The 26,698-nt window shown below is 47.8% G+C and overlaps 1 protein-coding gene across 2 annotated transcripts in view; it reads left to right on the plus strand.

The window, feature by feature from the left end:
* PRMT8 (protein arginine methyltransferase 8) overlaps nucleotides 1–26,343 on the plus strand; it is a 94,888-nt gene extending 68,545 nt beyond the window's left edge. For both annotated transcript variants that reach the window (XM_032254490.1, XM_032254491.1), the window contains exons 5-10: nucleotides 1,044–1,186; nucleotides 1,815–1,902; nucleotides 9,082–9,197; nucleotides 15,790–15,940; nucleotides 24,569–24,690; nucleotides 25,469–26,343. In XM_032254490.1, the coding sequence (XP_032110381.1) occupies nucleotides 1,044–1,186; nucleotides 1,815–1,902; nucleotides 9,082–9,197; nucleotides 15,790–15,940; nucleotides 24,569–24,690; nucleotides 25,469–25,552 (704 nt within the window). In that variant the 3' untranslated portion in view covers nucleotides 25,553–26,343. The remainder of the gene's footprint in view (nucleotides 1–1,043; nucleotides 1,187–1,814; nucleotides 1,903–9,081; nucleotides 9,198–15,789; nucleotides 15,941–24,568; nucleotides 24,691–25,468) is intronic.
* Nucleotides 26,344–26,698: the final 355 nt, after the last annotated feature.

Consider the following 26,698-nt stretch of genomic DNA (forward strand, 5'->3'; position numbering starts at 1 on the left):
TACAGAACCCATGCTCTCACCAAAACATCAAATGCCTCCCTCACAAACACTGGAAGGGCACCCATTTGGTACTGAGCCTGGCTGCGAACAGATGCAAAGGCAGTAGAAGAGGCATCTATGCTTTCTTTGGGTCTGAATTGTCATGGTTACCTAACATAGGGTGGGGGCCTTGAGAAGAGTTTTAGAATCATGTCATATCAGATCTGGGCTCTGTTTCCACTGTTGCTACTCAACCTCTCTAAGCCTCGGTTTCCTTCGTTGTAAACAAAAGTAACCGATGGCCCCGAACAACACAGGGCTGAGGGGTGCCAATTCCCCACACAGGTAAAAATCCAAGCATAATTTCTGACTCCTACAAAACTTAGCTACTGTCAGCCTACGGTTGACCAGCAGTCTTGCTGATAACATAGTCAATTAACACATATTTTGTATATGTGTTATATACTATATTCTTACGATAAAGTAAGCCAGAGAAAAGAAAACTGTTTAGAAAATCCTAAGAAAGAGGAAATACATTCACTACTCACTGAGTGGAAATGGGTCAGCATGAGGGTCTCTGTCCTCATTGCCTTCACATGGAACAGGCTGAGGAGGAGGGAGAGGAAGAGTTGGCCTTGCTGTCTCGGGGGTGGCAGAGGTTGACAGGGCTGGTGAGGTGGAAGGTGAGGCAGGCACACTTAGTCTAAATTAAAAAGAATCTGTATATTAGTGAACCTGTGCAGTTCAAACCCATGTTGTTCATGGGCCGACTGTAATATTCTTACCTCGTAGGGTTGTTGGAAGGATGACGTGATAATGTGAATATAATGGGCTTAGCGCTGTACCAGGCACATAGTCATGACTCAGTTTCTTTTACGGGGAAACATGCAGGTAGTTTTCAATTATGTTGGTATAAACTAGCTTGGCGAAGGGTGGGCTACGTCACATCCTAAAAGTAGAATTGGAACAGGGCTGAAACCTGGAGATCTGGCCTTGAACGGAGGTGCTTGTGGTTCCCGGGTGGGGTCCCTGCAAAGCATGGCCCTGGGGTTCTTATTTTCCAGTCATCACCATATTTAAGGGTAAAGTGGAAGAGGTGGAGCTGCCTGTGGAGAAGGTGGACATCATCATCAGCGAGTGGATGGGCTACTGTCTGTTCTATGAGTCCATGCTCAACACGGTGATCTTTGCCAGGGACAAGTGGCTGGTAAGTGTCCTGCATGCTGTCCCTGCGTTGGTTGGCCGGCTGTCCTGCTGCTCTACCCAAGGCCTGAAGCCTAGGAGGAGTACGAGGACTTCAGAGAGGACTGAGGCTAGGAGGTCACTGCCCCAGGCCTCCCTCTTGAGAGCAGATCGGCATCAGGGAATGGAATGGTCGCCCTGGGTCCAACATGTGTAACCATCAGAGTGGACTTCTGTGGGTCTCACCTCAGCCTCTTTTGCAATAATAGGCATCCATTCTCTCTTGTCAAGTTAAAAGGCCATTTTGGTCAACGAGTAGTTAGGACTTGCATGGCTACCAGAGCCGGGTGTGCTATTCATCTGGGCTTCTCCAGGTCAAAGTCATAACATCCCTCACTGCTCCTTATTGGATTTACCTTCACCCCCTTTCATTGGTCCTATTGACTCCACCTAGGTCCCTTAAATTCTCCTCGCTCCAAAACAAACATTGAGCACTGCTGTCCTAGCCCTGACCCCAGATAAGGTGACAGTCCACTGCATGAGAGATGCTGGCAAGGGGGTGCTTGTCTGGTGACTCTATGTGCAGTTCAAAATGTGATGTCTTTGTCAGGTGAATAGATTACGAGACCCATTTCCCCACAATTCATCAACAGAAACCTGGAGGGCTTATGTTTCCAGACCGGGCAGCTTTGTACGTGGTAGCGATTGAAGACAGACAGTACAAGGACTTCAAAATCCACTGTAAGTCCCCTCTTGCTTCTCTGGCGGACTTCCACTCCACAGCTGGGGTGGGAGGCACTCCAGGGGGCCCAAGACAAGCAGGCAGTGACATGAACACCATTGTTGTCCCGGGGAGAAGCCTACCTGGGGCTCTTCCTGGAGTCTTCTTTCTAGATATTTCTATCTAGTCCCAAGGATGAGAGGTCTACAGAGAGAAAATAAGCCATTTGGCTGTACAAGGGAAATGTCCTGGGGTGAAAGGATGAATGCAACGTGAATTAAAAACTGAACTGAGGCAGCAGAAGCTGAGTTTTTGCAGAGAACAGCAGGGCAAGTAGCTTGAAACCTGTCAAGATTCAGTTCTCCCAAAAGTCCACCGCAGGTGTCAGAAGTGGCAGATCTCTAGCCAGGCCCATTATTTTGCATCCTGCCTTCATTCCACTCAAACGTATCAAAATAATATTGATTCTTCTTCACATCCAAATACATATTCTTTGAGGTTCGTTTGAGGAATAGATAGCAGAAGGGGTGGGAAGGAGTGGAGATTTTGCTTTGAACAATCAAACAAAAGGCAAGTGTACATGTGCATGTGTGCATAAGGCAAGGGCTCCTACCTAAATGTGTGTTCTTAATGCGTTATCAGCTCAGAGCATGTGGTTCTCCTAGAACAAGAAAGCCAAAAAACCTCTCCCATGTTTCATCTGGTCTGAAAGGGCTGTTATCCTATTTCTCATAAAGGGTAACACTTCTCTGTGACACAGGCCTGATATTTAACGAGATTATACCAAACATGTTTTTGTAAAGTTGAACATGGCTGTGTCTCCTCAACCAGAACTAAATACAACAAAGGAGCAAAGAACCCCTCAAACAGGCAAGCACCCAAAAATCCAAATTAAAGCAAGAGGCAGAAGCTCCAACCTGTCCATCAGACTGGGCACATCTGGGGTTCCTGCCTCAAAAAGGTGGTCCATTTCTACTTGGCAAGATGACTGTGGAGGGGTTCACAGATTGAATAGAAGAATAAATGCCTCCTTCCGCAAGGGGCTAAGACTCCATCCACAGTTCAATAAATGGAAGCTCCGTGGATTTAAACAATTGCCATCTAATGGTTGTTAGTGGCACTGATGAAAACTCGGCTGGACTCTGCTATGGAATGTGTGTATTTGTGTGGGTTCATGCCCTTCTGGAAATATAAAATCAAAGTGTGAAGTTCAGAGCCAGGTTCAGAAGAAGACAAAAGTGGGGCAGCTGTTTGAAGCTCTGTGCCCTGGAAACCCTCTCTGGTTGCTGTCTGCCTCCAGCCAATCTGGTGTGATTTCTACTATTTGACCTCCCGGGGGAAGGAGGCAAAATACCAAATGAGGACAGTGAGAGGCAGGGGGGCCCGGGTTAACTGCTTTGCACGCAGCCAGCCCTGGGTTTAAATCTTGCCTTTGTCATTTCCTAACTGTGTAACCTTGAGCAAATTATCTAATATCTTTGAGCCTCAGTTAAGGGATAATCTTCTCAATCCCACAGACTTGTCATGAGGATTAAGTGAGATGACGTATATTAAAGGACATGACAGTTCTTGGTCCTATAAGGGGACTAGATGGGATCTAGTCTCTGACTGTATAGCTAAGCCCCTTTTTGCCCCTGGCTCTGACAAGTGAGCCTGACTGCCAAGCCCCTGGTGGCTCAGAATCTAGGACAGATGTACTCTCATAGAAGATTGCAGACACAACTCAACAGTGAGTGTTGATCAAATGCATGTATAAATAGGACACATTTTGCCCTGGAGCTGCATTTTGGAGTTCTTGCTGAGCAATTGTACTGAATAGTGTTTGGAGGAGGAAAACTTCTAGGTACATTCTTCTCTTTCACGTTCACTTACATATTTATTGAGCACCAACCCAAGGCACACCTCTTTAAGATACTTCTTCATGGTTTCCTCAACAGAGATACCTGTGTTGGGAACCTCTGCAGGAATGCGCATTGCAATGAGCCAGCCTGGGGCCAGGAGAGGCTCCTATGGCACTGGCCCCAGACTGGAGATCATGTGATTTATTTCTTTGATTCTCAGTGTAGTGTTCGTAGCTTCTGGAAAAGGAAAAAAATCTGAAAGTCAACCCCATTTTTTCTTGTGCCTGCTCTAGAGTCTCTGTGAAAAATACCCCAATCTCCTCCCCACCCCAAAAGAATACTAATAAACAGATACTTTAAATTTCTTTAAAATACTGTTTTCTATTTACATTTTTAAAATAATCTATTTTTTTTTTTTAGTAAAGGAAGCAAACCCATTTAGACATTCATTTCAAATAAATGGAGCTTTTTGTTACTAGGGGTTCTAAATCAGAAGTAAAGCATAAAGGTTGCTGGTTGCTGAGGCAACAATTGTAAGCAGTTTTCCATTGGCTCAAGAACCAGCTAAGAAGGAAACATTTTGAAGTGAGGCAGGAGAGTGAGACATGCTCAGCCTGTTTCAGAAAGTAAATTGTTAGAGGGAAAGCTTTCCTCTCCTTTCCTTTTCTTTCCTTCCCTCCCCTCCTTTCTTTTTCTTTTCTTTCTCAACCACACGCAGCAACATGGGGGTGCAAGAATGAGTGCAATGTAGAACCTGTCCTCCATTTGCTCACCAATGAATACGGACCACATAGAGAAAGGCAAATGTCTGGCACATCCTAAGCTCACAATACATAATTTTGTTGAATGAATGAATGAACAAATGAATGAGGGAATAACAGCAAACCAGCAGAGGGATGGGCAAGGTATAGAATTTAACTCTTAGAGAGGAGCAGTCATTTTATAAACATTTTCTACTATAAAGGAGATTCACAGAATTAAAAAAAATAGAAGGAAACTTGATGGATAATTTATTCAATTTCATGCACAATATATGAATTGCACCCAGTGCATGAATCGACACCCTGCTGAGAATGAGAGAGATGGACACCAGTTTCTTGGCTGATGAGAAGGCTGAAAGAAAGACCTCATGCAGAGGTGGCAGGGCTTATAGCTTCATGATTGACGCGCAACCCTCTTCGATGGCTCAGCTGTTGTCTGTGGGCTTCACTTCCAATCATGACATCCAGAGTTTCCTCTGGCTCTAGCCCATTTTATATAAGGATTCCACTTTGTTCCCGAGAGCTTAAAATATGTCCATCTATTGTAAACACTTCCCCTTCTGCACAGAGGAGAATCTGTAAGTAGCATCTGGTGGCCCCTGTTATATTTTTCTCTGACCTCATTCTGAGGCAGTCCCATTAGCCTCATCAGGGAAACTCAGCTGGTTGGGGCCGGGGTGTGAGGGAGATCGTAGCTACAGCTCTCTCCAATCAGAAGTCACATTTCTCCCCTGGTACTTAATTTATTTTTCCTCAGGCTGCTTTGAGATTTCTCCCTTTATTGATTTTCTGCAGTCTGGCTCTGATGTGTCCAGGTGTGGTTTTCTTTTTATTTATCCTGCTTGAGGTCACATGGAATTCTTGGATCTGTGGATTGATTATTTCACTAGTTTAGAAAAATTTCAGCCAGTATCTCTACAAATATTTTTTTCTGCCTGATTCTCTTTCTCCCCTTCTTCAGGAGCTCCCATTATATGAGATATTGTTTGCTATTGTCCCATGGAACTTGGATCCTCTGATTTTTTTTCACTTTTTTTCTCTTTAAGTTTAGATCATTTTTATTGCCCTGTTTTCAACTTTATTGATTATTTCCTGATATATTCATTCTGTTAACAAGTTCATTTTTAAAAATCTTCTTTTCTTATATTGTTATTTTAATTTCTAGCATTTCCATTGGTTTTTTAAAAAAGTTTCGGTCTTACTAATGAAATTCTCCATTCATTCATTCACGTTGTCCACCTTTTCCGCTAGTTTCTTTAACATACTTAGTATAGATACTCTAAAGTCTTGTTGGATAATTCTAACATCTGAGCATCTCTAAGTTTGGTTCTATGACTTTTGTTCTTATGATGATAGGTCACATTTTTTCCTTTTTTCATGTGTCTTATAATTTTTCCTTAATGCTGGACATAGCACATAAAGGACCAGTAGAGAATCACATCTATGCCCAGAAAACAGCGTTGGCTCTCCTGGGCTATTAGAATGAGGGTGTGAGTCAATCTAGTCTGTTTGGGCTAGTAGATTTGGGCTTTGTCATTGCTTTAATTACATACACCATAGTACAGTCCTTTTCAGGAGTCTGTTTTCATCCACTAAGAAAAGCTTCACAGGCCTCTCTGATTTCTAGATAATAATCATATTTTGTGATGACCAATAGTTCTTACCCCGCATGCAGTCATTTAGCAAACAATATACAATTGCAACAAATAATTAATATGATTGATTTCTATCCTACTCCATCTCTGCTCCACTTCTGGTAAAAAGGGTTAGTGGGAAATAAATGGCCAGCAGAGAGGAGGAAAAAGTCTAACGCCTTGGGTGATCTGTGCTGTGAATGATTGAGGGTGGGGCAGCCCAGCTGAGGAAATAAGACCTGTATTAACCCATATAAAGGTAATTAAAACACCAGGTATTGCAGAACAGTGCAGGCATTAAATGTTTGGGAATGAATCTCAATTCAAGAAGCATTATCTGTGGGCCTGTTGTGTGCCAAATGCTGTACTATGGGTGCTGAGGATGCAGGAGAGGTGGTGTGGTCAGGAGCGTTTAGAGAAGGCTTCACAAAGGCCATGAGACATTAAGATCACCATTTTGGGATTTGAGGACACCAATCTGGAGATTCTGATTCAGTAGATCTGGTGTGGGCCCAGGAGTCTGCATTTTAAAAACGGTTCCAAGTGATTCTAGAACTCAGAACCACTGAACCAAAATCCTTATTTTATAAGCAAGCCCAGAGAAAAGGATCGATTTGCACATGGCCACACAGCTTGCATGGCAGCAAAGCCAGAACTCAAACCACATCATGATAACCACTGTTATATGTCAAGTGCTTTCTGTGTGCCAGGCACTGTCTTATGCATTTTACATATATTATCACATTTAATCCTCATAACAATCTTGTGGGATCACTGTCATTATCATCATTTCCAGTTTTAAAAATGCTTAGAAACCAAGGCTCAGAAAGGTTACATTCTTGCTTAAGATTACCCAGCAAATAAGTGGCAGAGCTCAGATTTAAACTCCAAAGCCTAGGCGTTTAACCATTACACACATCGACTCTCAAGCTTTTGTCTAGCACTAGCAGTGAACTCGAACTCCAGGGAGGAAAGAGCAGGAGCACAGCTGCAGGTCTCTTGAGGAAGACCCAGAAGGCAACGTGTTTTAGTGTGTATGATTTATCTGGAGAGAGGGTGGATAGCTGTCTCCACATTCTAGAGGGGAGTCTTCTCTGAAACCTGCCCTGCTGCGAACTAAGCAGCCTCCTCCCCCCAGAGTAGGTTTTAATTGGGAGTTTGGCATAGCCTCAGGTGGTTTAATGGGATACGCTGGGCGTCTTAAACCAGAATTTCATAAGCACTCATCCTCTGGGATTACTTTCTCTGCTTTCTTTTCCCAAGAAAGAAGCTCTTTGTATGCCTTAGAAAAGAATCAGAGTCAAAGGAGCAAAGCTGTCACTGACCGTTCACACCTCCTGCCGCACACACCCAATCTAAACACACACGGGGAAATACATTCCCTAAGGTCCCGTTTGTTTGCTGAACGTTTTAAAATAAAATTTAATCCTGTAAGATTTTAGAGAGAAGCATTTCTACTTCAAGGTATTTTGAAACCCATCTGAAAAAATAGATGAGTGAGATTCAGGTGCCCAGAAACTAAACAGTCTGCTAAGGTCATCCTCTCTGCACTGCAGGGAGAGAAAACTTGCATTCCTGGCTGCTGTCACAGCTGGGTCATGGCAGGTGAAGGATTTGGGGAAAGGCTGGGCTTTAGTCTTTGTCCCACTGTTTCCTTGATGTGTGATCACAGGCCAGTTATTATTTGTGAGCCAGATGCCAACTTCTCCCAGCCACGGTTTTCTCATCTGTAGCATACAATGTGATTGCTGGGTAGAATAAATGAAGAGTCTGGCCTGGACTGAATGATCAATCAATGATAGCAATTATTGGCAGGGCATGGTGACTCATGACTGTAATCCCAGCACTTTGGGAGGCCGAGACGGGCGGATCACCTGAGGTCAGGAGTTCGAGACCAGCCTGGCCAACATGGTGAAACCTCGTCTCTACTAAAAATACAAAACTTAGCTGGGCGTGGTGGCAAGCACCTGTAGTCCCAGCTACTTGGGAGGCTGAGGCAGGAGAATTGCTTGAACCCAGCAGGTGGAGGTTGCAGTGAGCTGAGATTGGGCCACTGCACTCCAGCCTGGGCAATGGAGCCCGACTCCATCTCAAGGAAAAAAAAAGATAGCAATTATTACCATATTTAAGGGTGATCTTGAATTGGTTACTCAGTATGCTGTGTAACCATCAGACTTGAACTAATTTCTCACCAACCCTTAAATCTTTCTTCCTCCCAAACAAAGTATCTTATGAGAAGCCCAAAGAGGACAAGGAGCATGGTTGAGAGGATTTGTGGTCCACTTGGGGGTAATTTCTAATGAGTAGATACTTAGTGAGTGCATCTTTGCATACGAAGAAGGCAGAGATGCTCCTGGACCCATCCAGGTGAGAAAACTGAGGTCCAGAGAGGTTAGGTCATTTGTACAAAGGCTGACCAGTAAGTGGTGGTGCTGGGATTTAAACTGTAGTCGATTTCACTTCAAGAGCCCGTTATTCTCTGTGCTGCATTAAAGCTTCAGTGGATAGGGACAGGAAAAGGGAGGGAGATGGGTCTTCTAGGTGCGGAGAACAGTTTGAGCCAGCATAAGAATAGGAACATAGAAGGCAGGTAAGGGAGTTCATAGGAGATGCTGCCGGGGTGGGGAGGGGTCAGGAAGGAAGAGTCAGCTAGCCTGGGTTCTAGTCTTTGCCTTGCTGCACTGTAGCTGTGGGAGCTTGGAGCAGCGTCCCAGCCTCTCTGAGCTCTAGTTTACCTAAGGACAAAGAGGGACTTACCTTTTCCAGAGGTAGAAATGGGAAATGGGAGTAAGCATTTGGCACATTGCAAAGTGCCTCCAGTTGAGCAGTTTTGCCTCTATTTCCATGCAGGGAACGCCAGCTGCCACCCAGCCCTCAGGCACTCTGCGCTCTAGGACACAGGAGGGTCGGGTGAGCTTCTGGGGGTCCTGCGACTGCCTTCACGTCTTGCTCTGCTCCCACAGGGTGGGAGAATGTCTATGGCTTTGACATGACCTGCATCCGGGACGTGGCCATGAAGGAACCTCTAGTGGACATCGTGGATCCAAAGCAAGTGGTGACCAATGCCTGTTTAATAAAGGTCTGGACACTCACCCGGGGCGGAGCTGGGTGTGCTGGGAGCCCCACTGTGCCACCCTGGAGTCCAGGCAGCACCGGCTCCTGCACAGCCCCACCTGGTGAGGCAAGGCCGCCTTGGCCAGAGCCTGCGGTGCTCTGTAAGCGCAAGTCAAAAGCTGGCAGTCTGCCTGGACACAGCCACTGAGAGAGTGGGTCCATGGTGGCACGGATGAGGGAGGGGTCCAGCACAGGGGCTCTGGTGGCGTGTGGGAGGGTGGGGGTGCAGGGAGGGGAAGGGCATCATAGGAGAGGACACCTAGAGGAGGAGAGCGTGCTCGGGTTTGGGGCTGTTGGTCTACTCAGTGGTAGACATCTCTCTTAGGAAGGAAATCCAGGACCTCAATATGCTGTGTCATCATCATCATGTTCCAGCTTCCAAGCACAACTCCGCCCTGGCAGCCTGCCAGATAGAGCTTCCAGCTGCCCCTTCCTGAGCATCCTTGTTTGTACCTGCTCTAAATCAAGCTTGTCCAACCTGAGTCCTCTGGGCCACATGTAGTCCAGGATGACTTTGAACGCAACCCAACACAAATTCGTAAACCTAAAACATTATGAGACTTTTTTGTAAGTTTTTTTAGCTCATTAGCTATCATCAGTGTAGTTTATGTGTGGCCCAAGACAATTCTTTTTCTTCTAATGTGATCCAGGGTAGCCAAAATATTAGACACTGCTGCTCTAAACACCTTTTCCCAAGGCTTCCTTATGAAGTGCAGATGAAGAACAGTGGCCGGCATCTTTGCCACACCAATCCCTAGTACATTCTTATTATTAAAAATTCAAACATGCCCAGTTAGACACAGTGAAGGTGAAAGGTGCCCCGTGCCTCCCTCCAGCCCCATCCTCCTCCAGAGGTAACCACTGTTCACGGGCTGGGTTGCCTCTTCTGCTCCTTTTTGTATGCATTTGCATTTTATATGCTAGTATACTATGTTGAACAATATAAAACTATTGATATTTGACTGTTTCTTTTTCTTTTTTTTTTTTGTTTGACATGGAGTTTCACTCATGTTACCCAGGCTGGAGTGCAATGGCGCGATCTCGGCTCACCGCAACCTCTGCCTCCTGGGTTCAGGCAATTCTCCTGCCTCAGCCTCCTTAGTAGCTGGGATTACAAGCATGTGCCACCATGCCCAGCTGATTTTTTGTATTTTTTTAGTAGAGACGGGGTTTCACCATGTTGACCAGGATGGTCTCGACCTCTTGACCTCGTGATCCACCCACCTCGGCCTCCCAAAGTGCTGGGATTACAGGCGTGAGCCACCGCGCCCGGCTTGACTGTTTCTTAAAACAAAGAGAGACATCAGTTTCACATGGTCCAAGCCAATTTTTTTTTTGGAGACAGGATCTCACTTTATCACCCAGGCTGGAGTGCAGTGGTACGATCACAGCTCATGGCAGCCTCGACCGAATGATCAGTTTCAGGTCGCTCAAGCTATTTGCTGTTGTTGTTTTTGTTGTTGTTTTGAGACAGGGCCTCTCTCTGTCACCCAGGTTGAAGTGCAGTGGTGTGATCATGGCTCACTGCAGCTTACTGAGGCTCGGATGATCCTCCTACCTTAGCCTCCCGAGTAGCTGGAACTATAGCTGCGTGCCACCAGGCATGGCAAATTTTTATTTTTATTTTTTTTTAATAGTGATGGGGTTTGGCCAGGCTGGTCTCAAACTCCTAGGCTTAAGTGATCCACCCACTTGGCTTCCCAAGGCCTGGGATGACAGGCACATGCTACCGCACCCGGCCTAGGCTAATTTTTAAATTTAAAAATCAGCTCACTTGACCCTCCTCTTGCTAATGTGCTGGCCTGCTATGCTCCTGCACGCATCGTTGTTTTTCTGAAAATATCAAGGCAGGCGGCTGGAATATTTATAGCAGGATGAAGGGAGAGGAGTTCAGGGCTACGGAGAATCAGGGGAAGTTTTGGAAAGACTGATACAACCGCCGCTCTGTCCACATGAGAACTGTCCTTTGTCCCTGGACACAAGCCTTGCTAGGAAGAACTACACCCGTTGGGATGGAGTATCACTGTGGCCTTTAGAAGGGAGCTCGCAGGGCAAATAAAACTAGAATGGACCTCATCAGATCCATCAGATGCCCCTCTCTTCAGTAATATCCTGCCTGAGAGGTGTGGCTTTGAATCTAAGCCTCAGACTCTCCATTCACAGGGGCCTCACTACTTCATTCAGCCTTTTCTGGGTCCAGGTAGGATTCATTGTGAACAAATGTGTCCTTTTGTTTCTTCCTACCAATTCCTCTGTCCTCTGTCCCTCAAGCCTCTTCCTCCTTGGCATCCCAAACAAGAGTTAGGAAAGTATGCCCCCAGCAAGAAGCTCAGCCATAGTGCAAGGCACTTCTGTAAACGCGGAATAGGCAGACGTCTACTGGTGCAACTGAATGGCCAAAATGACACGTGGCGGTGATATGTACCATTAGGCCTCTGCATGTAATGGCCTCAGCTTGGGGATAAAATTCTCTCGATGTTCTTAGACCCCAGGTCGCTTTCTGCCTCTGACCCAGCCCCTACTTGGATGTGTGGCCACTGCTCTTTTGTTTGCCCTGCTGGATACATCAGCGACCGGCCTGGCTCTCTCCACTCCCCGAGCAAAAATGAGCAGGGCCTTTCACCTGGTTAGACCTGAGTATATCCAGAGGCAACGCAGCCAAAGAGCGGCTGAAGCGGTGCGTGTTCCGCACACTCCTTATAAAAACTCCCGGGGCTCTGGGGGTTGTGTCTCAGGACTCGCGATCTGTGATGGTTTCCTGCCCATGCTGGCCCCTTTCTTCCTCCATCTTCCTGAGAAGGATGCCGATTGTCTGTGATTGCTTCTGCTTCCAGGAGAGCCCTGCCACCAGCTCTTTCCTGCTAATGTGCTAAACAACGTCTTGCAGAGCCTGTTGGGAAAACACTTGCCCTTCTTCACATACTTAATTGCTGTTTTCATTGCTATTAACATCGCAGAGTGTGACACTTTATTATAATTAAGACTCTATTTTGACCAGACTTCTGCTCAGAGACATCCATTTGTTACATTATTTAGTGGAGGGGATCGCAGCGGCCAGGGGCACTTCTGAGTAATTTATGTTGGCGGAGCCCTCTGCTTCAAGCAGGTCACCTGAGGCCAAGTCAGTGGGTCTCCCTGAGGTCTCAGAGCTGCTGTTTCTGCTGCGGAAAAGTGGAAGCTTCCTAGCCAAGGGGGCTGGGCTCTAGGGAGTCAGGGTAACTGAGGTTGATCTGTAGACTTGGCTGATCTGTAGACTTCGGTTGGGGGTTGGGGGACCTGAGCCCAGAGGACTTTGTGTCTTTGAAGCCTAGCTGCAGCTGATCCCATCCTCACAGATGGCCTGGACCCCCACTCCAAAAGACCACCTGCCTCTATTGTTGCCATTATAATATGTGGCTTCAATACTTTTGGTCTTGAAGGCTTTTGTTCCATCAGAGGCCTCTATTAAGATGCAAATGTCTGAGAGATCTATTGAACACCATCAGCCGCAAGAGTTGATAGCTGACATTCAGTTGATGGACATCTGAGCAAGATCCTTTAGAGGTTTAGAGGTGGAATTCCTACTAGATGGGGTGAGTTGTGTGTGTGTGTGTGCGTGCGCACGTGCATGCTGAAAGTGGTGAAGAAGCGAGGGGAGTGGTAGGAGAAAGCAACCACATCTACAATGTAAGTCATAGGGAGTCATTGAAGGTTATAAGTCCAGAGAGTGACGCAGTCTGGATGAACCTTAGTTATGAAAGAGGGGCTGGGCAAAGAAGTAAGTCTTCAAGCAGGGAGACCTGTTCTGGGAAGATGATTGATGAGTCAACACACATTGCTGTGGATGAGGTGCTGCTGTGCACTGAGGATACACAGGCCAATGAGGTGTAGCTTCTGCCACTGAAGGGTTCCAGTGTACTGGCTGGGGCAAAGGTAAAAGGTGGGGAGGCCGCTGAGTTGAGCCAGAAGTGAGATCGGAAGTTGCTACACAGGTGACAGAGGGAACCAAGAAAGAAAGATACCAGGGACCTTGGAAAGGGCCTGGAGCCTGGCTGATCAGCCCTGACTTGGTGGAAAAGTCAGTGAGGGTGGACATTCTGATGCCATTAACAAAAATACAGGAAACCAGGCTTGTCCTAAGAGCTTTTGAGCTGGAGGAAACCTGTGGACACCATATGGCTGTGGCTGGGAAGAATAATGAGCATCATGAAGGCTGACAGATACTCAGTCTAAAACTGTTTCCTAGATTTGAGCAACGGCCTGCACTAACAGGTGACGTGTAATGAAGGACCCCTAGCCTTGAGGGATGTGGTGGAGGAAGGGGTTGGCAGACGTAATGCAGGCTGAGCCAGCAGTGTGCTGTTTGGGAACACAGGCTGCTAGAAGTATGTGCCAAGGAAGGGAAGTGGAGGACCTGATACGGTCAGTGTAACACTCAGTTTTACAAGTGGCAGGACCCACCCAGAGGAGAAAGGCCAGGGTGATGAGGGCATCAGACATCATGACTTATGAGGAATGAATAGAAAGCCAGAGATAGCTTACATTGAAGAAGAAAAGGGTTAAGGGACCTGTGTGAGTTGGAGCAGACATTTGGCTTCTTCTGCAGGTGGAAGTTACAGAGGGACGAGTGTGGACTTTCTTCATTAGTTTTGAAGAAGGATCTAAAGAATGGAGATACCAGGACATGGACTGAGCTTCCTGGCAGATAGTGAGTTCTCCATCCCTAGAGGTGATCAACAAGCACTAGATGGGTGATCAGCAAGCACTAGATGGGTGTTGAGAAAGCACTAGATGGGTGTTCAGCAAGCACTAGATGGGTGTTCAGCAAGCACTAGATGGGTGATCAGCAAGCACTAGATGGGTGTTCAGCAAGCACTAGATGTCTGATCAGCAAGCGCTAGATGGGTGATGGGTGATCAGCAAGCGCTAGATGGGTGTTCAGCAAGCACTAGATGGGTGATCAGCAAGCACTAAATGAGTGTTCAGCAAGCACTAGTGATGATTAGCAAACACTACGTGGCTACTACAGAGAAGGATCTTGCCTGGATAAAAGGCTCATCTTAAGATGGGCTTTATAATCCCATTAAATTCTGTGTGCTTGACCAGGGGCTCATCATTCAATTAGTTCTTGTTCCCCATCTTTGGGCTCTAGAAACACAGCGTAACTGGCATTTGAATGTGACCTCACCAAGGACCTCCCACATTCCCCTAAACCTGAAACCTCACCTTCTTCCCAATCAATAGTCAGGGAGCTTCCGCTTCCGCAGAGGATGTCATGCCCACACAGCACCGACAGCAGCGGGACTCTGATCTGATTGGTTCCCTCGACCACTTTTTCTTCCCTCCACCTCGGTGGAGTCAGGACTTCTCTTTGAAGGGCCCAAGACACTTTGCATCTGTTTTTCCTTTATTTATCCTAGAAATACATTGAGACAAAAGCCATTTCTACAGTGTCGCTTCATTGCTTTGCTCATCTTGTTTTCCTACCCTGCGGCCCCTCTCCTAATTCCTCCTAACAGTTCCTTCTTCTGGGCCTCAGGAAGTCCCTGTGGAACCATCCAGGCACGCAGATGGCCTTCTGGTTCTTACAGAGTTTTCAGGACAGAGATCCTTGCCATGCAAACTTGACCAATGGGAAGTTCTTCCCCGGGCCTCACTAGAATCTGTCAGGTTGCCTCTTGGGCTCTGGTAGGTTTGCCCTGCTTCCCAGGGCCAGCAAGCAGCAGGCCAGCATTCTTCACATAGAAAAGAACAGCACAGTGTGGACCTCTTTCAATGCCAGCTGCTCCCCATGCAAGATTGATTTGCAGCCACTTTCCAGTTGAAATTGTTAGCGTTATTAGTTCTTCATGTTCCACATTCCCCAGCCAGAACTGAAAATTCTCACTTCTTATTTCCCCCTTTTATTTATTTTTGAAAACAGCCCAGCCTTGTTATAAATGGCCAGCAGAACTTTCCTAAGCTCAGTCTGTGACTTTGTGGGCCCAGGTCCTTACTCCTAATATCATCCTTGATGCCTCCTATTGCTGGGAACCTGAGTATCAAAAAATTAGGGAAGGAGTGGTCTGGTCCATCCACATCACTGGAGGGCCTGAAAAAACACAGATTGCTATTTTGAAGCAGCAGTCCGGCTCCCCTCAGATTTTGCCCCCAGGTACTGTTGATGCTGATCTTTCAGGGACCACATTTTAAGAGTGATGGATGAAGCAATACCTGGGTGGACCACTCCAGGCTGCTCTGACAGGTGAAGGGACACATTATCTGATTAACCCTCCTGCTCTCTCCCTTCCCCATCATACCCCTACAGCCGCAAATCCCAGCAGATTTACCTTTGGAATTCTACTCCCCTCAGGTTTTGATTCCAATCCATTTGCACCATTGCCTGAGCATACTCCACCCTTGAAAGGATGGAGGAGGTGATTGGAGGGTGGTGGGGAGCCTGGGAAATCACCTCAAGAATAATGATATCCCTTAGAGAGCCGGCAGACCACAGTCTCTCGTAGAGCAAGGCTGCTGACCGGAACCCAGACCTGGTGGAGGCAATAAGTTCCTGGCATTGTCTCTTCTCTGGGCTGCAGGAGGTGGACATTTACACAGTGAAGACGGAAGAGCTATCGTTCACATCTGCATTCTGCCTGCAGATACAGCGCAACGACTATGTCCACGCCCTGGTCACCTATTTTAATATTGAATTTACCAAGTGCCACAAGAAAATGGGGTTTTCCACAGGTGAGCTGTTTACTGCTTCCCAGAGCCTCCTCCCTCTCCCATGCTCTTCCAAGTCTTTGTGGGTTGACCAGGGCTGGCCTTGACTTGGGGAGAAGGGGCTGGGTGTTAGCTGGACGACACTCATCAGCCCTCCCCAGCCATGGAGGAACTGTGCATCCCTACACGTATGCTGTCCAAGGGGAAGCTCAATAATGCTGTGGTGGTTACAGCCCAAGTTGAGAGTGTGTTGGACGAGGGCGACGCAGGAGGCAGGGCTCATGGAGGGCCCCGAGACCCTTCAAATGCATATTTGTTCAGTAGCAATTTCTGAGTATCTTCTGTCGGGGGTAGGGGACAGGGGGATTATGGATGGAGTTGAATAAGCCTTGTCTGCACCGCCATGCCTCTGTGCAGGACACAGCCTGTCTCACAGCAGCCTGCACACTGGTCTCCTTCCCTTCTCCCTTACTTTCACACCAACCTATCCTTCATTAAATCCCTGATGGTGTTCCCCCAAGATCACTCCACTCCCAAATCCCAGCCCTGCTTCCGAGGTGCCTCGCTGTCTGCAGTAGATTAACCTGGCAAATGGGTATCCCACGGCCTGGGCCTGGCGCACTCTCCGGGTTCATTCCTCACCACCGTCCTTGGCGGAGCCGGGTCCCATCGCTGCCACCCCACAGATGGCCCAGCTACACGGAGCTCCTTGCTGACTTCTAAACTCAGTGAGGCCTCTTTGGTCTCTGGGCTGTGGCTTCTGCACACACCAGCCCTTGCCCATTCGGGTATGCCCTGGAGGCGGGAGGGGCCCTTGTCAGAGGCTCTCATCATCCCCTCTCCTCCTGTATCAGTCTGCGAGGGTGGCCATAACAAAGTACCCTGGCTTGGGGGCTAAACCGCACATGCAGTTCTGGAGGCTGGAAGTCCAAGCGCCAGGTGTCGGCAGGGTGGCTTTCTGGTGAGGTGCTCCTCTTGCCTTGTAGATGGCCACCTTGTCGCTATGTCCTCACATGGTCTCTCCTCTGTGCTCATGAGCCCTTGATGGTCCTATGCGTGTCCCAATTGCCTCTTCTAAGGACACCAGTCAGATTGGATGAAATTAATCACCTCTTTTAAAGCCCTTTCTCCAGATACAGTCACATTCTCAGGCACTGGGGGTTAGGACTTCAACATGAATTTGAGGGAGGGAGGGTCGCACAATTCAGGTGGTAATACCGCCCCTGCCCCATCTCTTCACCTGGTTTTCTGTCTCAGCTCAGGGGTTACCTAATCCCTGCCTTCCCTTTGGGTTAAGGTTCGGTGTCCTCAGGGCTCCCTAACATCCCATGCATGTGCCTGTCATGGTGACATTTCAAGTGATACACATGCGCAATAGCAGGAAGAAACCAGGACAAAGGGGTAAAAAGAGTCAAACAAAACATTCGCACCCCCGACCCATTCCACCCGCACTCTTCAGAGGCAAATACTGTCATTAATGACTTCTCTTGCATCATTCTCCCAAATTTCAGTGGGTACACAAGCACATACATATCCACAGACACCTCTGTTTTTGGCTTTTTATTTTGAAATAATTATAGACTCCCAGGAAGTTGTAAAAATAGTACACAGAGTTGTGTGAACCCTTTTCCCTGCTGCCCCATTGAGGGGATCTTATGTAAGCATAGTACAATGTCAAAACTGCAGCTTTTTTAAAAAACTTAGGTTGATCCTACCTTCCACACTGCCCTCAGCTACCTTTTCTTTATTTAACAAGCTTATCTTGGTGATACCCTTATAGCCTCACAGAGATACCTAGTTTCTTTTTTTAAACAACCACACAGGCCATGCCATTATTTATTCAGCACTCTCACTCTGTCTTGTAACCGTCGGTCTCCTGCATGAGTAGGGAATTACATCTCAGTGATCTCCGCATTCCTGGCTTCTAAAGCATAGTTCTAAACAAATCGCTGTTGAAGAAGCGTATGATGATATGACCCCTGCCCTCGGGAAGGTGTTCCTATTGAGTCTTCTTGGGAATTGGGAGCATGGCATCAGGGGGTGAGTAGGTGAGTAATTGCTTGTCTAGTAGGGGGAGTGGGGAGGTGAGTTCTACCAGAAGTCGAGGACATGATTCTTTGCTTCCAGAAGCCATGATGACAATGATGCTTTTATTTTTTTCTCAGAGACAAGGTCTCACTCTGTCTCCCAGGCTGGAGTGCAGTGGCGCAATCATAGCTCGCTGCAGCCTTGACCTCCTGGGCTCAAGCAATCCTCCTGCCTCAGCCACCCATGTAGCTGGGACTACAGGCACATGCCACCAGGCCTGGCTAATTTTTAACATGTTGTAGAGATGGGGTCTTGCTTCATTGCCCAGGCTGATCTCAATGATTCTCCTTTACCTATGGAAAGAGAGGGCAAGAAACTAATCTCTTCACAGAAAGGCTTCTCCCACACCTAGTGCCTCCTGAATACTGAGAGGAGTCTTCTGGTCTCTGTCAGCCAGGCAGTGCTGGTGCTTTCCTGCCCTGGGTGATTGTCAGCTGCTGCCCTCCTCACAGGGCCAGTGCAATTCTTCCCAGTGGGCAGGCGCAGCCAGGACAGGGGAGGCAGGTTTTGCTTTGATCTTGAAGGATTGGGAAGACTGTGCCTAGCGATACTGAGAGTGGGGGTAGTGAGGGAGCTGGGGAGGAGCCTTCTTGGGGACAGTGGCTGTGATTGGAAGCTAGAGATGAAGTCACATCTGCCTATTCCATCCCCAGGATGATTAATCCACGGCCTGCCCTGCTGTAGGTGATGAGAAAGTCAGTGGACAAGGATACTCTGGAAAAGAAATTCTGAGTTTCCAAAGCCCAGGCTCCAGTCCTGCAGCTCTCAGCCAGGGTTTTATTTTCCTTGAGATGATCTATTAATATTTCTAGTCCCCAAGGTCAAGCAGAGAGCCTTCTGGACCCTGTCTAGAGATGGATCCCTGGCCTTGTGGTGGCAGGGATGACATTCTTCATGGCCCCACATGGAGGAGCATGGGTTAAGCTCACGTCCACAATCAAGACATCAGCTCTGGGCTGCCTGAAAGATGGTGAGGATTTGCCCTGAGTGCTGAAGGCTCTAACCCGGTGGCTTTCCTCCCTAGTCTTGGGTCACACCCCCACCGCAGTCCCACGTGGTTCAAAGATTATGGATCTAAACCCAGCTGTGAGCCTGCTCCTCTGTCTTTTCGCAATTATAGTGTTATACCTCCTCCCTTTGCACAGAGTTCCACAAACCTAGGTTCTGAAAGGCATTTGGAGGTCCCACAGTCTCCAGTTTGCCATGCAGAACTTCTTTAAAGAAGTGGTTTTCAAAGTGTGGTCCCTGGACGGGTAACATCAGTATCACCTGGGAAATGGTTAGAATTGCAAATTATTGGGCCTCACCTTGGACCTACTGAATCAGAAACTCTGGGGGTGGGGACCAGCAGTCTGTATCTTAACAAGACCTTCAACTGATTGCAATGCATGCTCCAGCTTGAGGACCACTGCCTCTGTGCAAGACTGCCCTGAACCAGAAGGCGAGAATTTGACCAATGTTGACTTTCTTCTGGAAAGGCTATTCCGTCTCCTCACTCAGGCGTACGACCCTGCTTTCTGGCTGACTTAAATCTCTTTTCTTGGCACATGCCCATACGGCTAGCACTGGGGTGGGGGAATAGTTTGTTGAGTTGCTTTCTCAGCCACCTTTGTATGTCAGCGTGGGACTCTTTTTCTAGCAGGTAGCGAACTTCTTTCCAGTTCATGTGGGTTAGCAGTGGGGTATACTCAGACCGTCTATACTCTGACAACTGACAGGGTCACCCTTTCTGTTTTTATGAATCTCAGATCCACAGACTTAGATTAATCCTAATTCTTGCCTCATGACATATGTCATTATTGGACCATGTATGGTTCACTTTTTGCTAATATATATTAATATATGTTAACATAATGAATATCCATGAACTCACCATGTAACTCAGTAACTAGAATATAAATTAATTTCTATTAATTAGAATGTAAATAGTCCAACCCAAATGCCCATCAATGATAGACTGGACAGGGAAAATGTGGCACATATACACCATGGAATATTATGCAGCCATCAAAAATGATGAGTTTGTGTCCTTGGTAGGGACATGGATGAACCTGGAAACCATCATTCTCAGCAAACTGACACAAGAGCAGAAGATCAAACACTGAATGTTCTCACTCATAGGCGGGTGTTGAACAATGAGAACACATGGACACAGGGAGGGGAGCACTACACACTGGGGTCAGTTGGGGGGAAATAGGGGGGGGACAGGGGGGGGGGGGGAGTTGGGGAGAGATAGCAAGGGGAGAAATGCCAGATATAGGTGAAGGGAAGGAAGGCAGCAAATCACACTGCCATGTGTGTACCTATGCAACAATCTTTCATGTTCTTCACATGTAGCCCAAAACCTAAAATGCAATAAAAATAAAAATAAAAAAATAAGAAAAAAATTAAAAAATTTAAAAAAAGAATGTAATTAGTAACTAGAATAAAATAATAAATCTAATAAAATCAATAAATACTAGTAAATAAATAAATTTATTAGTATTACTATTAGGAGGTACTACATTAGTTAATATTAGAAATAAATATAAATTGTTGTTCATTTAAATATAAATATTAACTAGAAAGACAATGGTAATAACGGTAATATGATTATAATTAAGTGTAAATAAATGAATGCATATTTGCATTAATTTGCTTGCACTTATTAATTCGAGCCATGCCCTGACTCAATGACTGAAATGCCGCCAACACCTCTGCATCTTCCTGGATGCCTCACCCCATCCCACCTCCCGTATCGCCTCTAGACGAACATTACCCTGAATTTTGTGATCCTTATCCCCTTGCTATTTCTGAAAAGTTTTATCGCATGGATGCATGTGCCTAAACAAGGTATTCTTTGGTCTCAGCTGTTCCTGGACTTGATGCAAAGTGTAGCCTGCTGTGTGTGGCCCCTCCTTATCAACCCCCAACTGAGTTTTCTGTCTCAGCGCAGAGGTAGCCCCGCTCTGCGGGCCACTTAGAAGCACATCCCATACCGCACAGCCTGAAAAATGATCCCTTCTAATGACTCTGACGTCCCTGCAGCTCCAGGCAGAAGCTGTTGCAAATAGGCACAGATACCCAGGGTTCTAGGCTGTGGCAGCCAGTGGGCATGGCAGCCCCTCCCCAACACATCCTCAGTGGGGTGGGGGTAGAAGTGGGAACTGGGGCCCCTGGGGCTACTGTGTAATCCAGGAAAGCCAGGTAGTGGGTGGAAGGGCAGGAGCCCCAGAGGAAGCAAGCCTGGGTGCAAGCCCTAGTTTTTCCAGATTGGGGTGGGGTGGGGGAAGGAAAAGCCTTGCTCCCTGACAAGGAAAACTCTAGATGTTGTCCATAACCTTTCGTTGAGTGCTCACCCTTGTACACGGTGACATTCTGGATATTTTCCAGGACATTCTCTACCACTAGAGAGGCGGCATACCTTTGTAGACCAGAGCCATAGTTGATAGACAAATAAAATCATATACACTGTAATGACCGGAGAATTGCCTGATACAATGGGCTAGGAAGTCCCTAACATTGGCCTAATAGGTTTCAGGTAGGGTGGCCATGTAACTTATCTTTCCCTTAAGGACATGCCTGCAGGTGAAGGGGAGAGCTGGTAATTATTATGCCAGGAAAACAGATGCAAACTGGATCTGTCCTGGGCAGAACAGGAGTTTTGGTCACGCTTAGTATATGATGCTTTTCCCTCCTCATCTCATTTCATCCTCACAATACCTCAGGAGATAAATATTGTGACCCATATTCTGCAGATGTAGAAAAGGAGCCCCTGGTCACAGCGCAAGTCAGTGGCGAAGCAGAGACTGAACACTGGGCCTATCATCACCTAATTAAACATGTTTCCCACTCTGCCTTGCCAAAAGAGGTCAGGAGATGCACAGCGACTCAGCCATGGCTGTGTGTCTACATTGCATGCCCCTCCCCGACCCCTAGAACTACTGACTTCAAATCTCTTGGAATAGAATCAAAACATTGACTTTTACTAAGTTTCTCCTGGGCACTTTGATGGACAAGTAGGATTGGGAAAATTGGTTTAGACAATTAGTCCATAGCTGGTGGGCCCATCATGGAAATGAAATGTTTATGGATGTTCTTAACCCTTTGATGTTGACATCAAGGAAAAAAATCATCTTCCTCCAACTCAAAGCTGGCGTGATTTGGGGACTACCATCAGAGACAGACCGATGGTTGGCAAATCTGGGCCAGGAAGTCTCTGGGGGTCTCATAAGGCATCGGATTTGGTGACAGAAGGAGGCTGTTTGAATTCCCTTGCCTGAAGGTCTTTAGGAACAGGAGAGAGACACCTGTCTGAGCAGGTGTAGGTGGAAGTGGGGGCGAGAGTGCTGTCAGTCATACACTGACAGTCTCCACACAAAACCAGGCACTATCTTTTGATTATTTAGAGGTAGTTGGCAGAGAAGGTTGTTGGGAGCAGGTGGACATTGCCCGCAGACAGCAGCGTGCCCTGGCGGCCAGAAGGCTGGATGTGTTTGGGAACCCGGGCAGGGTCTGAAAGGCGCAGATCCAACGTTCATGATCCTCTTTCCCTTCCAAATGTGCAGGCTGCGCTTGCTCCCCATGACCTCGAGTTTGCATCGATTTCCCAAACGCACGCATGGAGGGCTACTTGAGCCTCTCTCCAAACCACTGACATTTGATCAAGCCAGTTTGTTGCAAAGGGCAGAGAAGGACAGACTCTTCAGTGCCATTAAAATAGACCTTGGGATTTTGAAAGATCTTAGAGGTCACCTGGTCTGAGTCATGATAAACCCCAGTCGGTGCTGTGTGAACACCTGCCAGGGTGGACCTCAGGTGACTCATACGATTGTGGGACGGCTCTAATTCTTCTTGGTTAATTAAAAATCTGCCTTCTAATGATTCCTAGCTCTGCCTTTGTTCTGCCCCCAAAGCCAAGGCCACATGTAAGTCTTTCCATGTGACAGCTTTTGAAGTGTTTTGAAGACCCTTATCTGATCCCCAGTCTTCTCATTTTTATCATTGGTTCAAAAAAAAAAAAGAGGAAATCCTGGTAGAGGAATGCAACAGCCCAAACCAAAAGGAACTTCCTATAACAAAATTGGTTCATCTGCAATCTGTAGATTCCAAAGGCCCCCAGTATAATTAGACACGTACGCGTACGTTGAAGCATCACAGACGCTTGCTCTTCGGGTTCTTGTCATTACTCATGTATTCAATACTTGTAGATCTACCAAGCACCGAGGTAGGCACTAAGGAAGCAAGGCTTGCCTGGTCCCTGCCCTCATGGAGCTTGCAGTCCATGGAGGATGCAGACAAGTGGGGGTGGAGGGAAGGCATTTATCTTGTGTGACAGACACTGCAATAACAGAAGCTCAGGGTGCCATGGGAGCCCTCAATCCAGGTTTCGCGGGTCAGGCAAGGCTTCCCAGAGGAAGGATGAGGAAGAGAGGCTGGAGAGGAGGGAGGGGGAGTTTCAGAGACCACCGCTGGCAAGGACAATGGCCTATGAGGCAGAACCCGTCACATTTAGCTGGAGAATGTGTCCTGTGCTGAGAGGGATGGGAGGAGACTCAGTGGCAGATACAGGGGAGGTGCAAGTGTCACTGTGGCTTTGAGTCATGCAGGATAAGTGAGCTGTGGGCCAGCGTTAGGGCTATGCTCATTTCTTTCTGATTCAGTTAGGAAGACACACCTGAAACCCTACGGCAGGCCCAAGCCCAGGTGCTAGGTATAGTTCCCCTTGCACAGAGAAGCAGGCAATGAAAGTGTTTCTTGTTTTTTTTTTGGGGGGGGGGACAAGAGTCTCACTCTGATGCCCAGGCTGGAGTGCAGTGGTATAGTCATAGCTCACTGCAACCTTGAACTCTCAGGCTCAACTGATCCTCCTGCCTCAGCCTCCCGAGTAGCTGGGACCACAGATGTGTGCTCCCACACTCGGCCAGTTTTCTCATTATGTTGCCCAGGCTGGTCTTGAACTTCTGGGCTCAAGCAGTCCTCCTGCCTCAGCCTCCTGAGTAGCTGGGATTACAGCTGTGAGCCACTACATGTGCTCAGCAGGGAAAGCTGTTTGTAAGATTGAGGAGCAAGTACCTGCCTTATCGGTGCATCTGGGGAAACTGGCTTAGCTGTGGTGTTTGCATGAAGGGTGTCATTCAAGGGGAGATAGGAGGGCCTACTCTACAAATCTCTTCCCCACACTGTCTGAAGATCTTCCCTCTATTGAACTAATTAAAAACAGCAGCATTTTCAGATGCATTTACATCCACGCGTTTAGTTGGTGACAGGGCATTCATCATCCATCCCTTGTTGTGAACTTGTAGTATCAGGTTGTCTGCTGATCCCCAGCTAAGATCAGCCATCAGCATGAGGGGATGGAGCCGTGATGGGAGGAGAGGCCACTGGGGCTGAGTGGGAGTTCTGGTGGGGGCGCAGAGCCAGGCTACAAGGGCTATGTCCCTGACCCAACAAGATGCTGGGGCAGGTGGTTTCCGTGAGTCCCCCGGGAAGCCCAGCAACTTCTATGCAGGGTCCCAGCCTCAGCCCGTCGGAGACATCTTCCCTGACTCCTTCTTCCCACCTCCCATGTTCTTTCACCCTCAGCCCCTGACGCTCCCTACACCCACTGGAAGCAGACTGTCTTCTACTTGGAAGATTACCTCACTGTCCGGAGGGGGGAGGAAATCTACGGGACCATATCCATGAAGCCAAATGCCAAAAATGTGGTAAGTGCCAAGGCCACCTGTGTCACAGAGGGGGACCAGAGACACAGGGGAGAAGGAACCCACGGAGCCGGCTTGCTAGGACCCAGTTGCCGGGGTTCTTAAGTGTCTCCTGCACAGTCAGAAACTTACTGAAGGAGGCAGTCAGTAGCCACATGTGGACATGACTAGGCCTAATTGAGGGACACAGGCTTGACCTCTCAAAACTCAGCAAGTAGAGGTTTTCCCTGGGTCTGATTCTGGACTGTCTCAGCTTTGAAGACAGCTTCCAGCTCTTCCCATGAGTGGCTTTCGAATCAATGGGTCCTCCCTCATTTAGCATGAGCTGGGCCAGGAGACAAGCTCCTGGTGGCCTGCAGGATATTTGGCGCGCATTTCTTCCCCTGGCTTGGTGGCGGGGAGACCGGCTGGCTCTTTCTGGGCAGCCCCGGGTGTGGGCATGTGTGCTAAAAGGGTCTGCAGAATGCTCTGAGGGTCACCTCACAGAACTCAATCACCCCAATTGCTTTACTCCCAGGGCAAACTTGGAACTTTTTAAATTAAAGCAGGAAGGATTTAGGGAGAAATGGAAGAACTTCCTGTGCGGACAAGGAGGCAGCAGAATGGATTCCTGGGCGCTCTTCAGGGGAACCCTTTAGCCAGAAAGCCTTAAGACACTGGTGCCACCCATCCGTGTGGTGCCAGGAACAGGCGATGCCAGGAGCAGGCGGTGCCAGGGAGTAGGGCTGTGGCTTCATACCCAGATGGCTGCCTGACCCTTCGCTCTCTCTTTGCCTTGCAGCGAGACCTCGATTTCACAGTAGACTTGGATTTTAAGGGACAGCTGTGTGAAACATCCGTATCTAATGACTACAAAATGCGTTAGCACACGTGGGAAGCTGCAGAGAGCAACGAGAAAAGGAACTCTCACCTCGATCTGCCGTGCCGTCCCAAAGAATACTGTTTGCAGGACTACACACTTGAAAACCAGAGTTTTCAACTCTGCCTTGAAGATTGGTGAACTCCCCAGGGCTCCTGTGGGCTCCGCCACTGGACAGAAGGCCTCCAGCTCCTCCGCTCTGCCCTGGGAGCCCTTCATGAAGGCTTTGCGTTGCCAGCAAAGAGCGACCTCGCGAGCTGTGGCTGGGCCCCGAGGGTGGAAACGTATTCGCGTCTCCCTGTCTCCTCCTTAACTGTGACTCTCCGGGTCTTCTGAGTTTTGCATGCTGCGGGTGTCTAGGACAGATTGCTTCCACTAGAACCTGGAGACATAGCATCTTTGATAGCATAAGCCAGATTATCTGTGTGTGCGGTGGTGTGTGTGTGCGTGCATGTGTGAGTGTGAGCAGCATAGTCCATATTTACCCACAAATACCTGTATATGCATGCATATACAACCAAGTGGGTATACTTAGGTGTTCACTCAGAGGGGCGTGTGCGTGCGTGCGTGCGCGTGTGCCTAGAATATATATTACTCTCAGAGGAGATTCTGTTGCTTTCGAATAGGAATTTGTTTTGTGATTAGTTCGCCCCTTCCCCGCCCCTTACCAGATGTTAAGCAGCTATGAAACATTCTCTGTACTAGCTCTGGTCTCCTTTTGACTGGACTGTGGCTCTGAACCCTGAGCATAGTACCACAGACTCCGTGGGCGCTCAATAAACACACATGAGAACAAAGTGGTGGGATGGCTGGTGTCCTGGTGCTCTGAAGTAGGAGGGCTGGGGGGAAGCCAGAGGAGAGGCCATCACGGAGTGGAGACTCAAGGGCAGCAGCACTTACATGGATTCACATTTGCTCCCCATCAGGGAAGTCAGGGCTTGTCTAAGAGCATCTCTCCCATGAACTCTCAGGGGTCCTGCCTTAGAGGGTGAGAAGAAGGTCAAGGAACTGGGGTGGGCGACAGGAGCTAACCAAGAGTGTGCCAGGACGGAAGGCCATGCATAGCTTGGAGACCTGTCACGATAGACCTGTTAGCCCTGGTCCGGCCGTGGTAACAGTGGAATCTGTGAAGGACAGAAATATAGTGTACTT

Source organism: Sapajus apella, unplaced genomic scaffold (genome assembly GCF_009761245.1).
Source record: "Sapajus apella isolate SASKATOON/1434 unplaced genomic scaffold, GSC_monkey_1.0 scaffold86, whole genome shotgun sequence".
Lineage (NCBI taxonomy): Eukaryota > Metazoa > Chordata > Mammalia > Primates > Cebidae > Sapajus > Sapajus apella.